Genomic DNA, 17,427 nt, shown 5'->3' with positions numbered 1-17,427 from the left:
AAATCATACTATAAAGACGGTAAATATGCCAAAAGTACGTCATTCAGTCAATTTAAAATCAAAACTAACAAGTTACATTTCAGAATTTAAAGAAGATGGTTTATCAACTGACAATAAAATATTATTTTGTAATTTGTGTCAGTGTGCAGTATCATCTACACAAAAGTTCCTGGTGCAACAACACATTACAACTAGTAAACATCAGGCCAACAAACAACTAAATTCCAAGCAGAGACAATTGTTTTTAACACAACCAACAACATCGAATGTAAGATCTGAGTTTAACATCGACCTGTGCCGTTCTCTCATCTCTGCTGATATTCCTCTCTACAAACTAAAGAATAAGGTCTTCAGGGAATTCCTTGAAAAATATACTCAACATACAATCCCGGATGAGTCAACACTTAGGAAGACGTATGCTCCATCCATCTACGATGAGACAATACAGAAGATAAGAGATGAAATTAAAGATAGTTCAATTTGGGTTTCCATTGATGAGACTCCCGACAAAGAAGGTAGACTTGTTGGTAATGTAGTTATCGGTTTGTTAAGTGAACAATATTCTGAACGAATTCTTTTACATTGTGATGTTCTAGAAAAGTGCAATAACAAAACTATAGTTAAACTGTTCAACGAAGCTATGGGTATCCTGTGGCCAAAGGGTATTATGTACGATAATGTGTTATTCTTTATTAGCGATGCTGCCCCTTATATGGTCAAAGCTGGACAAGCATTATCTGTTGTATATCCTAAATTGACTCATTTTACTTGTGTGGCGCATGCATTTCATCGTGTGGCAGAAGTGGTCAGAGACAATTTCCCTAAAGTAGATTTGTTGATTTCATCAGTGAAAAAAGTATTTCTCAAAGCTCCCAGTAGAGTTAACGTGTTGAAAGAAATGTACCCTGAAATTCCATTGCCACCAAAGCCAATTTTAACTAGATGGGGTACATGGCTAGAAGCAGTTGAATATTATGCCGAACATATAGACTCTATTAACAATGTTCTCCTTGCATTGGACTCTGAAGATGCAGTCTCAATTGATACTGCGAAAACAGTTACCTGTGACATAAGTGTGAAGAATGACTTAGCTCACATTCAGCATACATTTTCATGCATCATAAAAACGCTCAAAAGTCTCCAAAATAGGCACCTTTCACTATCTGAAAGTTTTGAAATTATAAATAGTACTGTGGAACAACTGAATCGTGGTAGAGGTAAAGTTGCAGATGCAGTAAGAGCTAAGGTGGACACTGTACTTTCAAAAAACCCTGGATATGAAGAACTACAAAAGGTTGTTGCTGTGATGAGTGGTGAATCAACAGTGAAGATTAACTTGGACTTATCCCCAGCAGACATTGTGAAATTGAATTATGTACCAGTTACTTCTTGTGACGTCGAACGCTCTTTTAGTCAGTATAAATCTATCCTCAGAGACAATAGAAGAAGATTCACTTTTCAGCACTTGAAAGAAATGTTTGTAACCTATTGTTATGGTAACAGACAATAAAAATTGTGTTTTGTTGAAACTACATTGGAAGATAAGGTACGTCCATTATATTTTTTGTTTAGTTTGATTAAAATGTACCAATATTTAACGTACATAGTCATTTTTTTATAATTTTAAGTCCATATTTAATTCCATATTTTGGTAAAAATCCATATTTAATTCCATATTTTGGTAAAAATAACTACATATATATTTACATATTTCATATATTTTTAGTCCATATAAATCCGTTCCCTGCTTATTACATAACTTTCTGAACGACCTAGTAACTACTCACCATTAAACCATTAATTTGTATTGCAAGGTGAAGCTTATACTCACCCTTCATGATCTGCTGGATCTCCATTTTGAGGGTGATGATTTCCCTAGAGTGAGAGTCCTCAAGAGATCTCCTCAGTCGATGGATGCTCAAAGAACCCTCCTTCACAGCAGCCACGTCGTCATCCTGAAATTCATCCATTTGGGTATCAAGCATGTTACAAGTATTTTTCGAAAGTTGTTCGTTATATTCTGTCATATAACCATTTTTATTTCTTTTATATAAATAATTAAATAAGTGAATAATTTCGAGGGAAAAATTGTTCTGGTGCCGGGTATCAAACCCGGGACCTTTGGTTAAACATACCAATGCTCTACCAATTGAGCTACCCGGGAACTCCATCAGACACAGAGCGTTGTCCGTTTAATCAAAGGTCCCGGGTTCAATACCCGGGCCCGGAACAATTTTTCCCTCGAAATTATTCAAATCAACTTTACAGGGAGTTATACCTGAAAGCTTGATTTGCATAATACACGTCACTGTTGGTTAACAGAAAAACCACAATTTAAGTCATACAGAGTTAGTGTGCACTCAATGTTGCTTGATTGACGGTTTTCAGCCCACTTTGAGGTCTGTGGATATAGAGGGAAAAATTGGATCAGTGTCTGGTGGAGTTCCCGGGTAGCTCAGTTCGTAGAGCGTTGGTACGTTTAACCAAAGGTCCCGGGTTCGATACCCGGCCCGGAACAATTTTTCCCTCGAAATTATTCAAATCAACTTTACAGGGAGTTATACCTGAAAGCTTGATTTGCATAATACACGTCACTGTTGGTTAACAGAAAAACCACAATTTAAGTCATACAGAGTTAGTGTGCACTCAATGTTGGTTGATCGACGGTTTTCAGCCCACTTTGAGGTCTGTGGATATAGAGGGAAAAATTGGATCAGTGTCTGGTGGAGTTCCTGGGTACCTCAGTTCGTAGAGCGCTGGTACGTTTAACCAAAGGTCCCGGGTTCGATACCCGGGCCCAGAACAATTTTCCCCTCGAAATTATTCAAATCAACTTTACAGGGAGTTATACCTGAAAGCTTGATTTGCATAATACACGTCAATGTTGGTTAACAGAAAAACCACAATTTAAGTCATACAGAGTTAGTGTGCACTCAATGTTGGTTGATTGACGGTTTTCAGCCCACTTTGAGGTCTGTGGATATAGAGGGAAAAATTGGATCAGTGTCTGGTGGAGTTCCCGGGTAGCTCAGTTCGTAGAGCGTTGGTACGTTTAACCAAAGGTCCCGGGTTCGATACCCGGCCCGGAACAATTTTTCCCTCGAAATTATTCAAATCAACTTTACAGGGAGTTATACCTGAAAGCTTGATTTGCTTGAATTAAATAAGTGATTTTTTTTTTACATTTAAACATGTTTTTATTATTACTGGAAGAAGAACACTGCATACTTAACATCTCTAGAAATGTTAATACACTGTTTCTTGCACCAACAGGCTGATGTTCTGTGAAGAACCTCTGAATTCCTTATTAATTATATCACGACATATTTCACTGTGAAGTTAGGCCAATATTAGTTAAATTTAAGAGCGTGATTACGAAGGAGAGAATTTTGAAGAATAGAAGGATCTTAGAGAACACAACAATTAGAATAGATAATGACTGGAGTTATGAAGTGAGAAGCAGAAGAAGAGTTTTAATCCCTTTTCTTAAATCAGCACGAAGGAATGGACAATTCGTGAGACTTATCAAGGACAAAATTAAGATAAACAATTTGGTTTTTAGTGTAGAGGAGTGCTTAGTAAACTTAAAGCATCTGTTTGTAGGCTCAGATAAAAGGAAAAGAAATAGGGAAATTTTGAAGGAAAAAATCAAGTGTATCGTGTAGAAGTGCGAGGTTAGTGACACGAGTATGGTCAATGTACACAAGAACAGTGAGACATGTATGGAAGTGATAAGTTCAGCAAAAGTACCAAGGAAGCAGGCAGTGACGTCATCAGAAGAAGAAGTAAGAGTGACGAGAATTGGAATTCAGCAGATGCAGCAGAACATGACCTCAGTGCAATCAAAGGAAAATAGTGGACAGCAGCCATTCCAAAAAGAGTGAAGGAACTAAGAACCAAATCGAGGCTGTCGAAAAGTAGAGTGATGGAGGTAGGAGATAGAGCAGGAAGCAGCGATAAAGAAAGAGGGGAAAACAACGAAAAAAATCAGTATGATTTAAGGAAATGGTGTGGAGGGGAAATAAATCGAGAGAAAAGAAAATTAAGACCTAAAATTCAGTAGAAATGTGAAAAAGTCAGCAGTGAGGTCTAACAGAGCAAATAGATAGAGATGTGAAGTGAGGGGAAATGTGCCATAGAAGAGGGGGTATAGAGTTATAAGTATAATAATTTGGTGTAGTAATGAGAGAGGAGTAAGGTTAGTGGAAGAAATGACGACGGATAAGAAAAGACAGAGTGGAAAAAATGTAATAAGATAATAAATTAAAACAATTAATGACCTAATGACTTGTACGAGAGGCGTTGTAAAATGGAGAGACGGCACTGCATACTAATTGTGAAATGCCGTCTACCATAGTGATAAATATATTCATTCATTCATTCATTCATTCACTGTAAGGTTCGAACTCATTACCAACAGAATTAAGTTCTAAAGATTCTGCACCATTAAGTGCACTAGCCATGGTCACTTTACTTGTAGGTTTGAAGAAACTATCAATTTTGATGTTCCTCTTCATATTTCCAAAACCACTTTTAAAATTATTATTACTGATTAAATTTCCAACTTCTTTACTGTGTTAATATTAACTTGGCTGACTAGTTTCGAAGTCTAGGCCTTGAACAATGAAGAACAAGACTTCGAAACTAGTCAGCCAAGGTAAATCCTATGTATTAACACACTAAAGAAATTGTAAATTTAATCAGTGATATACACTTACTTACTTACAAATGGCTTTTAAGGAACCCGAAGGTTCATTGCCGCCCTCACATAAGCCCGCCATCGGTCCCTATCCTGTGCAAGATTAATCTAGTTTCTATCATCATATCCCACCTCCCTCAAATCCATTTTAATATTATCCTCCCATCTACGTCTCGGCCTCCCTAAAGGTCTTTTTCCCTCCGGTCTCCCAACTAACACTCTATATGTATTTCTGGATTCGCCCATACGTGCTACATGCCCTGCCCATCGCAAACGTCTGGATTTAATGTCCCTAATTATGTCAGGTGAAGAATACAATGCGTGCAGTTCTGTGTTGTGTAACTTTCTCCATTCTCCTGTAACTTCATCCCTCTTAGCCCCAAATATTTTCCTAAGCACCTTATTCTCAAACACCCTTAACCTATGTTCCTCTCTCAGAGTGAGAGTCCAAGTTTCACAACCATACAGAACAACCGGTAATATAACTGTTTTATAAATTCTCACTTTCAGATTTTTTGACAGCAGACTAGATGATAAAAGCTTCTCAACCGAATAATAACAGGCATTTCCCATATTTATTCTGCGTTTAATTTCCTCCCGAGTGTCATTTATATTTGTTATTGTTGCTCCAAGATATTTGAATTTTTCCACCCCTTCGAAGGATAAATCTCCAATTTTTATATTTCCATTTCGTACAATATTCTGGTCACAAGACATAATCATATACTTTGTCTTTTCGGGATTTACTTCCAAACCGATCGCTTTACTTGCTTCAAGTAAAATTTCCGCATTTTCCCTAATCGTTTGTGTATTTTCTCCTAACATATTCACGTCATCCACATGGACAAGAAGCTGATGTAACCAGTTCAATTCCAAACCCTGCCTGTTATCCTAAACTTTTCTAATGGCATATTCTAAAGCGAAGTTAAAAAGTAAAGGTGATAGTGCATCTCCCCGCTTTAGCCCGCAGTGAATTGGAAAAGCATCAGATAGAAACGGACCTATACGGACTCTGCTGTATGTTTCACTGAGACACATTTTAATTAATCGAACTAGTTTCTTGGGAATACCAAATTCAATAAGAATATCATATAATACTTCCCTCTTAACTGAGTCATATGCCTTTTTGAAATCTATGAATAACTGATGTACTGTACCCTTATACTCCCATTTTTTCTCCATTATCTGTCGAATACAAAAAATCTGATCAATAATCGATCCATTACGCCTAAAATCACACTGATGATCACCAATAATTTCATCTACGTACGGAGTTAATCTTCTCAAAAGAATATTGGACAAAATTTTGTACGACGTCAACAAAAGTGATATTCCTCGAAAGTTACCACAGTTGGTTTTGTCCCCCTTCTTAAAAATAGGTACAATTATGGACTCCTTCCATTGTTCTGGTACAATTTCCTTTTCCCAAATAGCAAGCACAAGTTTACAAATTTCGCTATATAATGCACTTCCACCCTCTTGTATTAATTCTGCTGGAATTTGATCGATACCTGGAGACTTCTGATATATAAGTGTTAAAAATGTATAATATATAAAAATGAAAATTATTACCTAAAACAGCACGAAAATAATTTCACAACAGGAGAAATATTTGCTTACTGGCACGTGGCACGCTCTTAAGCTATAACTAGAAGTGCTGAGGAAAAGAAGTTGTATTTATTATAATGTAGCGTGTTGAGAAATTTTATAAGGAGGTGCCTGTTGACTGGAATGGAGATTTTCTCTTTTATTGCTACTTTGTTCCACGCACAATTCTTGAAACAGCATGACTGATGCGAGCATGGTTGCTAGATTGAAGCTTCAATAAGCTTTTTCACAGTATTTCTGCAATTTGTTTTCTTTTTTTTTTTTTAAGTATTTATTGAAAAATTAAAATTCCAATACATTTAGGAGGGTCCAGACCTCCTCGGCCCTCCCCTACCCAAAGGATTGTGGAACTAGTTACGACTAAATGAGAGGTGATAACTGATTCTGCGTGTGTTGTAATAAAGTGCATATTTTGCTTTACACTGCTACATGTACCAGTATTAATACTGTAGCGTCTTCCCTTAACTACCAAAAATAGTATGCATGGATTATCCAAAGACAATGTCTTATATAAAACGGCTCCGCCCCCTTTAGTTAGGATAAACAGAATTCTACTGTATTACAGATATTGTTCTATACGAAAGTGTCGTCGCCAAGTGAAAACGTTCATAACAGAACACAGTCCATTTCAATGTGCAGATTTACACCAGCCATTTCCTCCTCGTCCCGTCCTGTGATCACTTGATCACATTTCCGTCCCCTCGCGTATGTGGTACCCAGGGGCGGCTTTTATTAAGGGGCACATGGGCACGTGCCCTCCCAGTGATTTTTATTATCGTATTATGACTATATTATAATACAATTTAATTGCATCATGAAATAATAACTTAAAGAGTGTCACATTTTCATTGCTACGAATGTTTTCAGAATGTGTAGTAGTCTACGAAACCCAAGTTTTCTGAACAGGTAATAAAATGGGCTCTCTCTTCTCGTGCCCAGCGATAGACGAGGAAGGGATGGGGTGAGAGTTGTAGGAAGGCGGAGCTCTTTGCCTCAGACCGTGTGCTTTGGGCACTGTATTTGCCGTGCCCACCAAGTCTCTTTAGTTTAGGAACAGTCCAATTAGCTGCGTGCTATTTTTAGGGGTGTTGATACTTGGTGAATAGCAGAAGACATTTTACAGCTGAACTTGACTTAAAAAACGTTAAATGTAAGTTTACTAATTTAGAAGCTCGACTCATTGTGTAAATCACGTGTGTATGTATATATAGATACAGTATTCATTTGTCACAGTTATGTTGTTAATGCTCCCTGTAAACTTTTATGCTTCCATCGTATCCAAAAAGGAAAGTTTACATTACAATACATGAAGTTGGCAGTTCTCAAAAAGCTTTGTCACTGACAATAGAGAATCTTGGCGGGCGTTTTGCCGCCTTCAGTGCACACTACAGTTTTCAACAGAGTTTCCCCAAGTCTAGTGCTGCGGTAGTAAGAAGGCAGGCAGTTCCGTGATCTGTAAGTACGAACGAGTGAGAATCAGCGCATTTCTGTGAATTACACTTAGAATTCCATTTAACTTTCCTCTGGGCGTGGCAGTGCTCTCAATTGAGAGAAAGATGGTACATTCTATTCCGAACTTCAACAATAGAGTTATAGAGGTTTTTCTCGCAGAAAGAACCGAAAAATGGAGCTCATCTACAAGAATAATTAGAAAGGTTAGTGTACATAAATTGGTTTTATATGTTTTTAATTTTCAGGGTTCATCATTAAGGTTGTGCCCCACTTGACAGAATGGCCTTCGGCCGCCACTGGTGGTACCTAAGAGGTTACGTCCATTTTCGGCTTTTCCCCTTCAAAATTTTCTAGAACTCCTTCAGTGGAGCAGCGTAAACCGGAGTGAGACTAGTGGCCAACAGGCTTGGAGCTCACATATTTAGTTTCTTACAGCCCCCAACCCCTTGCAAGGACGCGTTTTGCGTACCTTTTAAATTTGTCCTCCCAATCTCCTCTTTCCATTTGTAGATTATTGGAAAAGTTTGAAGAAACAGGCTCTGTTATGAATTAAAGAAAATCTGATAGGCCTCACATCTCCAGGTAGCCAGGTTCGAACAATCTCCGCGAAAATCTTTAAAACGTCTAATTGAGGTAACCAGAATATCCAAATTGTCAGCAGCGAGAGCAACCAAGAAATTTCACTTACATGCATATAGAACACAAATAACCCAAACATTAATAAGCAAATCTTCTTTGACGTGTGAATAGAAATTTGTTTGGAAAATTCAATTGTGTATAGCACACGATGGAGGGCACTTCCAGCATCCTATGAATGGAAACCAGTGGTTTCTGGACCAATTTAACTGGGGAGAGCACCCACTTTTGCTGAGGCGCAGTGCAAGATCATTATTGCTACGAGATCTTACAGGCTACTATAGTAGCAAGTAGACTGAATTGATATCATTTTAGTTATGAGAAAATAATAATCACATTTTGATCCTTGTACTTACCTCCAAGAAGATGACCCGATTAGTGTGTTCAATGACAGCACTTGCGTCAGAAGCAAAGAAGTACTCAACTTCTTTATCCTCAAGGGGCTGGAATTCTGCTGTGGAGTCAGAGCGTGGCAGAATTGGCAGGTCACCTCGGCCATGGGGTCGATGGTCTGTAGATAAAACTAGGTAAGTGGCTGAACAGTATTGCAGTGTCTGGGTAAACATATCACTCACTGCAATATACAAGACTAGTTTTCTAGCACTTTTAAATCCACCGCTGTGGAGTGACAATTAGCATGTTTGACCGTGAAACGAGAGGGACTGGGTTCAAATCCTGGCTGAGACAAGTTACCTAGCTGAGGTTTTTCCTCAACCAATTGAAGTAGAATTGCTAAGTAACTTTTGACGTTGAACCTCAGACTCATTTCTCCATCATAATTACGTCTTTCATCATCTCCGTTTCTTTCCCATATTTTGGACTTGGGTCTAATACAGAGTTGGCTGTTGGACCCCATGGCATGTGGTCATTAATTGCTGGTGGTAGTACTATATACCACGGGTTCTCCCTTTGGGCTCATGGTATCATGGAATCAGGGGTACGCAGTAGCGGCCGGTGATCGAAATCCTCGGTGAGGCCAGATGCAACTAGTTTAAGTGCCTCCGATAGGAAATGTTTGTTTATGATGTTAATTATTATTGTTATTATATTATTAATATCATTATTACTGTATTATTATTATTATTATTATTATTATTATTATTACTATTATTAGTCTATTCTTATTACTATCAATGAAAAATAATAATTTCACTCACCAAATAAGCTGTTATGCTCTGAGTTTCAGTGATTGTTTCAGTGTGATGAAGCATCCCATATTATGTGTTGAAATTCCCCTTTCTTTCTTTTCTTTTTATTTTTTTCCTCTGACAGCAACAAACAAGGCCAAGAGAAGTTTATTTTGCATCACATTACCACTTAACCATTTATGTTGCCTATACCAGAATGCAATAGAAACTCGCGTTTTAAGATTTATGTGTCAGAAAAATTATCAGCGATGTCGTAGGTAGTCTGTCTCTTTATTTAAAACGTCCTTTCTTTCAGTATTATTTCTTCTCGAAAAAGGACACTCTAACAATGAATTAACTGCACCAGCATTATTTCTCTCATTTGTTTCTGTTTATATTTTCCCAAAATACATAACAGCATTGGCCCAGATTCACTACTGTACTACCAAGTACAATAGCAGAACACCCTCGCTTATGTCATAAATTGAGACATAAGGGGAGAGAAGCGAGTGGGTCTCTGCCTGCCAAAGAGCTGGAATTTTTGTTATTTATGGCCTAGTTAGGAAGACAAGTCACCACTACTTTTCCCACCCCACTCTATCCTTGAGGCCGGCCCATGGATGGTACGAGTGAAACCTGACCAGGCCAGACGAATTGTGCCTCAGCTACAACGTTTTAAGCGTAAACTCAAAGACCGCGAAAGGACATGAAATGCATTAAGCCAGACCCGGCACGAACTATTCTGGCCTCAGGAACAAATTTTACTGCAAAACAGGTCTATATACATCACAAGCCAGACCCGGCACGAGCGATCCTGGCCTCAGGAACAAATTTTACTGCAAAACAGGTCTATATACATCAAAGTTTTCAAATGCTTCTACAGCGATATATGCTTCATTCAAATAACTAATACATTATATAAAAACACAAAATTTGATTTCAGTTAAGCCAAGTGACTGAGGCCTGGCCTCACTTGCCTCAGTCAATCAGCCGCCACTGGGGGTACAATGCCTACATGGAAAGGTGAAAAAAATTCTGCAGGCTGTAGGGGAGTTCGGGGGTGGCCTGCAGGGAACTCTATAGTGCGAGGGACCTTAGGGCATGCACATCATTCCATTCTGGGTAGTACAATGGGCCCACCCAAGTGCCCTATGTGCAAGGGCAGTCCCCAACCCGTGCACCTCCCCTCAAGTGCGACTAATAGAATTATTAAAGTTAATTTCTACTTAGTTCATGACAATGTGTGATATTAGAACGGAAACAAACTACGAATATCATATCACAGCTCGCATTTCATCTCTTCATATTGAACAGAAAAAGGATCCTCTAATATTACATTAAAAAAAGGTAGCTCCCTCACATGCTATGAAGAGAATTGGAGGGCATGGAGGTACAGCTTTCTTGACCTCGGTACTAGAATGAAGTGGTGTGGTCAGCACCACGCTCCAATCACCTTTCATCCCCAGGAAAGACCCGGTTGAGTGAACATCGGGGGCATTCTAGAAGTTTGGTAACGAGAAAATCCCGGCACCACCCGGGATCGAACCTAGAACTTCCAGTCTACAGCCAGCTGCTCTACCAACTGAGCTACCCAACCGCCTGACAGTACATTAGAACATGCAATTTCTTGTAAGTTAAAATTAAGAATACGACGATCTACCAGAACAGAGTATGCATTGCTAAGCTCTCCTTTAGAGATTCCAATTTCATTTTGTCTTGTAATTTACTGTGCTCCAACCACGAGAAAGTCTCTGCCGGGTGAGACGAAGGGGGGTAATGCTGTGAATGAATGTTGATGTCATAAGGTCACACACGTGGGTACTCTTATCTCTATTGGCTAGCTCTCACAGCACAAACCATAACATTGATACAGACATATTGATACTACCCTAGTTACAAAACTAGATCACTGTTAATCTCCTGGTCTTTTAATCTCTTCATACAGGAAATAACATATGCACGAGAGCGCATGGTTTTTAAACTGGCGTTATAACGGTAATATTATTTATCTACTTCGTTCCACTAGATGACGCAATAGTAAGCACATTTCTTTCACGGTTGATCTCCTGGTTGGAGAACAGTACACTTTATTACTTTATCAAGTAGCCTACACTACGCTTTATCAGCTGATGTCTTTTTGCTATAACTCGTTTACAGTCAAAATTGCAAGTCTCTTATTTCTAAATGTTAATCCATGACACTGTATCAACCACGATGATAGCGAGCTGGTGTTAAAAATTATGGTTTATTTAACGACTCTCGCAACTGCCGAGGTTCGCCAGTGTGCCGGAATTTTGTCCTGCAGTTCTTTTACATGATAGTAAATCTACTGACCTGAGCCTGTCGCATTTAAGCACACTTAAATGCCATCGACCTGAGCCAAGATCGAACCTGCAACCTCGAGCACAGAAGGCCAACACTATACCGACTGCGGAGACGGTGTTCTGGCAAGATAAGTCTGAGGATTCACCATGATATTTAACCAACCAGGTAATCGGTCAGTGTGGAATTTGAACCCATATCCAAGCAAAGAGTCAGATCTTGAGTCCCACTTCTGTCCGGAGCTAGGTCTGTGGTTTCAAGTCTATTACTAACCACAGAAAATTTGTAATGTGCAATACAAAATAAAAGTGTCCTTTAATAGTAAAGAAAGAGCATGTTCAGACATTATTTGAATATGAAAATATTTTTGTCGAAATCATTTTCAGTTACGATATATGAAAATATTAAATAGCCTTTATGTTTTCACAATTTTAACAAAAGCTCGTAAATAAACTCCATTAATTTCAGTATAATTAAAAATGTGGACCATATCTACAACCCTTGAATGAAAATGTACTTATATATTGAATTGTTTGTTTGATGACTATTTTCTTCTATGTTACGGTACATTGAAATGTCATGCATGTAAATAGTACAACATTTGGAAAACATATTGCATATTGTTGTACAATGCAAAGTCTTAAAAATATGTATTTATGAAAGGTTATTTATGGAAGACGAGAAACAGCTTCATGAAACATTAAAAGTCATTGCCCAATTGTGCTATTGTTTATCAGTAATGAAAATAATACTATCGGTACTTCTTCTATTTCAGTTTGTTGCAATAGTTTTGGATTATTTTTTAAATGTTACACAAAATTTTTAACTGAAATATCTTTCTACTCCGTAAAAACAATTTTAAAGAGACAAACTTTTGGGCAATTGGTCCAGTATATTGCAGAGAGGCTATATTTTTCCATACAATACTACCAACAGATAGTACCCAAGATATCAACAAGCTGCATAAGAAACCAACCACCAGCAGACTCCAAGAGGACTAGAGAAAGCTGCGTCGTACTTCATTTTGAGCTTATTGTTTCTAAATTCGTGTGTATTTATTTCTTCAACTTACCAGCAAGTATCTTCGGCTAAAAGCCAAGGAAATCTGTGTATTAAAATTTCAAGTTTTCAGAATGTAACAGTAAAAAGAGATAGAAGCATAGTGAAGCAAAGCATAACCACATCAATTTATGTTACACTTGGGGTTAAAGGAATCATGTCGCAAGCAGAAAAATTGATACGATTATGTTATAATGCTTTTACATTTTGCTACAAAATTACTATAAAAATAGTTTATAACAATGACATTTAATTAGTAAGCTTATAGTAAAGTATTCTTAATATAAAAGCACTTTAAAGACAGTATTATCCCACACAACTCACAATTTGTAATACTGATATAACATTGCCCGATTGTTGTGCAGTCCTTATAATATATGTGAAAATGTAACCTACCTGCAGAATAAAAAAAAATAATTGATTAAATGACGATCTTACTCGTGTTAATTATGTAAGCACGAGTCAGATCGCCATTTAATCAATTATTTATATTCAAGTGTTAAAAATAGTGTACAAAAGATTCAACATGAATTATCAAAAAAAAAAAAAAAAAAAAAGCACGACATTAGTCATATGGATATTTTACACCGAAAACATAGGATAATAGACTAGACTATGTACATTTAAGTATGGTTATAGCAATGAATTTAAATACTATTATAGTCACAATCATGCCGTGGTATGAAAGAAAAATTTCACAACCTCGACCGGGATTCGAACCTGCGACTTCCTGTACTCCGGTCAGGCGCTCTGCCAACTGAGCTATCGAGTTCGTCTCACGCCAAACGCTCGGAATCCTCCTTTCATACTGGCGACTCTGTTATAGAGTACTGTCCATAGCATCTGATCTAGTCAGTACTGCGTATGGGTGGGAAGAAACATTGCAAATGTAATCTTTATCTTACGATGTTGTTCAGTAATATGTCACATCAACGGACGTATATACGTCATCCAACATCGTAAGATGAAGATTACATGGTAATAGCAATTTAAAATATTTATTAATACACAAAAATTAATTTAAGGGCTCATAAACCACAAAATTTTTGTGGATACTTCGTAAAACAATTCATAAGTTTGTAATTCTTCGCTCTTACATCCCTACAAATATGTTGCGATTAGTTTATGTAGGTTTAGTTCAATCTGTCATCCAATATGGTATAATCAGATGGGAAGGAACAACAAATTTTTACACTTTCAGTTCATATTTCACGCTGTTATGTAGGAGAAAATGTGTGTGGTAGACCTGTATAGGAAGGAAGAATGTCGATAGTAAATATTATACACATGCTGTACTTTGATACTCGTTTTTTCGATTTTCCAAATCAAAAATTTTGTAACATTCAAAATGCTCTAATGAATGCAGTTTTTCTCCAATATCAGCATGTGAAGTAAACTGACACGTGTGTTTTCTTCTGCTACTGAAAGTATTCAAATCACCAGGTGTTGAGGATGTGTTAAGTTTACAAAAATTGAAAAATTAACAACTAAAAGAGTAAATTTTTTTTTCTCAATAAGTAATTGGAAAAATATTAAAAGTATGTGTCATATTTTACATACATCTATCCAGTGGTGAAATTCAAAAAGTTTAACAACCAGCTCTCTCATGTGTATCTATATAAAACATATACGGTATATGTCCATGATAATTGCAAATATTGCCTAGAAATTATTTAACAACCAGTTCGTCTGAACCAGTGCGAACCAGCCAAATATCACCATTGTATCTATTAGGAATAATTAAATATAGATTTAAAGAAAAATTATGTAAAATTTTAAAATTGGGACAATTATAATTCAGTATTAAAAAAATCAACAAAAATGAATAATAAATAAATTAATTGGAATATCAAAGTATCAATTCGTGTATTGTATGTCCACATTGTAAGAAATATGTGGTAAAAGTTTCAGATTAATTGGTGTAAAAATGTAGAAGTTAGAAATTTCACAGGTCCATAGTCTAATTTTATTGAATTGTTGTTATATTGCATTTTAATACAAAATATTTATAGGAATTGCCCCTGAACATGAGCGTGTTTATTCTGTCTAAAAAATGTTTATTGTAGTGTGTAGCAATAAATAAATATTACAAAAATAAAAACAAAAAATGTGTTTCAGAATTCAAATGAACACAAAAGTATGTTATGAAATATCAATATCGGTATTATTTCTATAATGTGTTTTAATATACACTTAGGGCCGTATTCATAGACATTTTCAGCGCGGGCTTCCGGTGGATGATCAGCGTTTTTCGTATTCATAAACCAGTGTTAGCGATAGTATATGACTTGAATTCTGTACAAGTAACCAGTGGATAGCCGGGGCTAGTTTAGCACGTTTGTAGCGCGTGCTGTGAAATGTCTATGAATAGCACCTTTAGTATTTAGACTTCACAATAAATGCATTACCCACAGGAAGAGTGTTTTTTTAATATTCTCTTGAGATATGAAGGAATACCTACTCTTGGAATATTTAAGACCAATTAAAAAATTTTACAAACACTATAATTCTGCTCTTCCCAATAACTTTTCTGGCAACAGATATGACTTGGCCACGTACTGGGGTTCTGTAAGAAGCGAGAGCTACTGCGTAACAACAGACAACATCGTGCCCGTACAGTAATTGCCAACCTGCTAAGAAACAGAGGATGGGAAGTACATGAGGAGATTCATTGTGTGTCTGAAGATGATTTTTATAGAAGAGTCGATATACTTGCCATCAATAGAAGAACCCAGAAAGCGATGGTCTTAGATCCTACGATTTGCTTTGAACGAGACACGAATCAAGCACTGCAGATTAATGATGACAAGCGAGCTAAATATGTACCTTGTCTTCCATACCTCAGTGAAAAATATGGCATTTCGCTTTACAACTGGGATGTTGCAGGCTTACTATTTGGAGCGAGGGGTTGTTTACCAAAATTTACATGTGATATCCTTAAATCCTTTCAAATTCCCTTTTATGAGGTTCAGAAGATTGTAATGGAAATTCTGAAGGCCTCTCTTCAAATTCTACACTATCATCTATATGTTAAAACGTAAATTTTTGTTTCATGTACAAATCGAATCATTATTTTGCTCGTTTCATTTCCCTTCATCTTTTATGTTTGTTAATTCTGGATCCCAGTGGTCAACCTCACTTGAGGACGGATGATTTGAAATAAATCTTAGTAGTACTTTCAATGTGCTTTTACAATTTCATCATAAATATGTAGGACTACCATCAACGTGAGTAGGTTTTCTTACTTTATCCTATACTTAAATTTATATGGTAATAAAAGTATGTCTAGAATTTTAATTGAAAAATTATTGGACTATACACCTGCAATGTAGGTTACATTATGCAACACAATAAAAAAAAAAGTAAGCATTGATAGATTACAAAGAACTGCACACCTTGAAGGATAAAACTCCATATTTTATAAGTACTCTCATAAATTAATGTGGTTACAGGAAGCATAGACAGGAACATGAAGACAGAATTCAAGAAGAATTAAAAAAAAAAGTATAACTGTGATTTGTACCTGGGTTTTGTGATTCTGCATCTAATGGAAGGTCAGGAACAGATTGTTTATAAAAAAATAAAACAGAGAAATATGAAAATTAGTGCAACATACCAAAAATCACAGAAAAAAATCCATGCAAAACGAAACAAAAACACATGCAAATATAAGCACTGGATAAACATACCCCACTAGCAGAACAACAGTATATTATGCAGAAAAACATTATGATTTTCATTTTATCTCACGATGTGCGTGTAAAAAAACGTTATAATTAAATACTTCTACGTTGAAAATTATTATAAATTGAAATTTATATTTTTATTTTATCCCGAGAGTGCATGAAAAAACTTCCTACGCATTAACACACAAGCTGAGAGTCCTGCAGTGGGGTTGTACCAGATCAGAAGCGAGTTTTTAAGTGCAGCAAATCATGTGTGTTGCACTTAATGGGAAACTCTGCATTATAATTCATTGATTTAAGTACAATGAACACTTCATGCCATTACCATCACGTCAAAATTCTCTTTAGATTGCTAAGCCTTAAGAATTATAAAAGAAGTTGTGCTTAAACATTTATTTTCATAAATTTTAGAAATTTCCAATAGGTCATGAATATATTCATTGCAATGCAAAGAACAGCATAAACATATAAACATATATCAAGAAGGGTAGTGCTTCAGTGAAGTGACAACACTCTAGAATAAAGAAGAGAGAACAGAACTAATTTCTAAAATAGAGCATAGAAGAACTAATTTATCTATCTGAATTCAAAACCAATATTTTGTGCTACAGAACATAACTACATCACAGCCTATTGTAACGATGAAAAGAAGTCTATTTACAACCCACGTATTCCTCGCTTCAGTGAGAGATACAAAATGAATATTAAAACATGGGAAGTGAAAGGACTTCTTTTTGGCGCTAGGGGAACTTCATTTAAGTTAACCAAAACCATTCTCCTTTCTCTTAAATTTTCTAATGAGGACATTAACAAAATTTGTGTAATGGTATTGAGAGAT

At 36.5% G+C, this 17,427-nt stretch overlaps 1 protein-coding gene across 4 annotated transcripts in view; it reads right to left on the bottom strand.

The window, feature by feature from the left end:
• The window catches only part of LOC138693499 (glutamine--fructose-6-phosphate aminotransferase [isomerizing] 2-like), a 149,122-nt gene that overhangs the window by 28,235 nt on the left and 103,460 nt on the right, over positions 1-17,427 (bottom strand). For 2 of the 4 annotated variants that reach the window (XM_069817509.1, XM_069817510.1), the window contains 3 exons: positions 16,427-16,447; positions 8,752-8,906; positions 1,832-1,955 (listed from right to left, as the gene is read on the bottom strand). In XM_069817509.1, coding sequence (XP_069673610.1) covers positions 1,832-1,955; positions 8,752-8,906; positions 16,427-16,447 — 300 coding nt within the window. The remainder of the gene's footprint in view (positions 1-1,831; positions 1,956-8,751; positions 8,907-16,426; positions 16,448-17,427) is intronic. The other 2 variants (XM_069817511.1, XM_069817512.1) reach the window with 1 other exon arrangement.

This window comes from Periplaneta americana, chromosome 17 (genome assembly GCF_040183065.1).
Source record: "Periplaneta americana isolate PAMFEO1 chromosome 17, P.americana_PAMFEO1_priV1, whole genome shotgun sequence".
NCBI lineage: Eukaryota > Metazoa > Arthropoda > Insecta > Blattodea > Blattidae > Periplaneta > Periplaneta americana.
The sequence above is the reverse complement of the archived record's forward strand: the minus strand, read 5'-3'. Positions and strand labels throughout refer to the sequence as shown.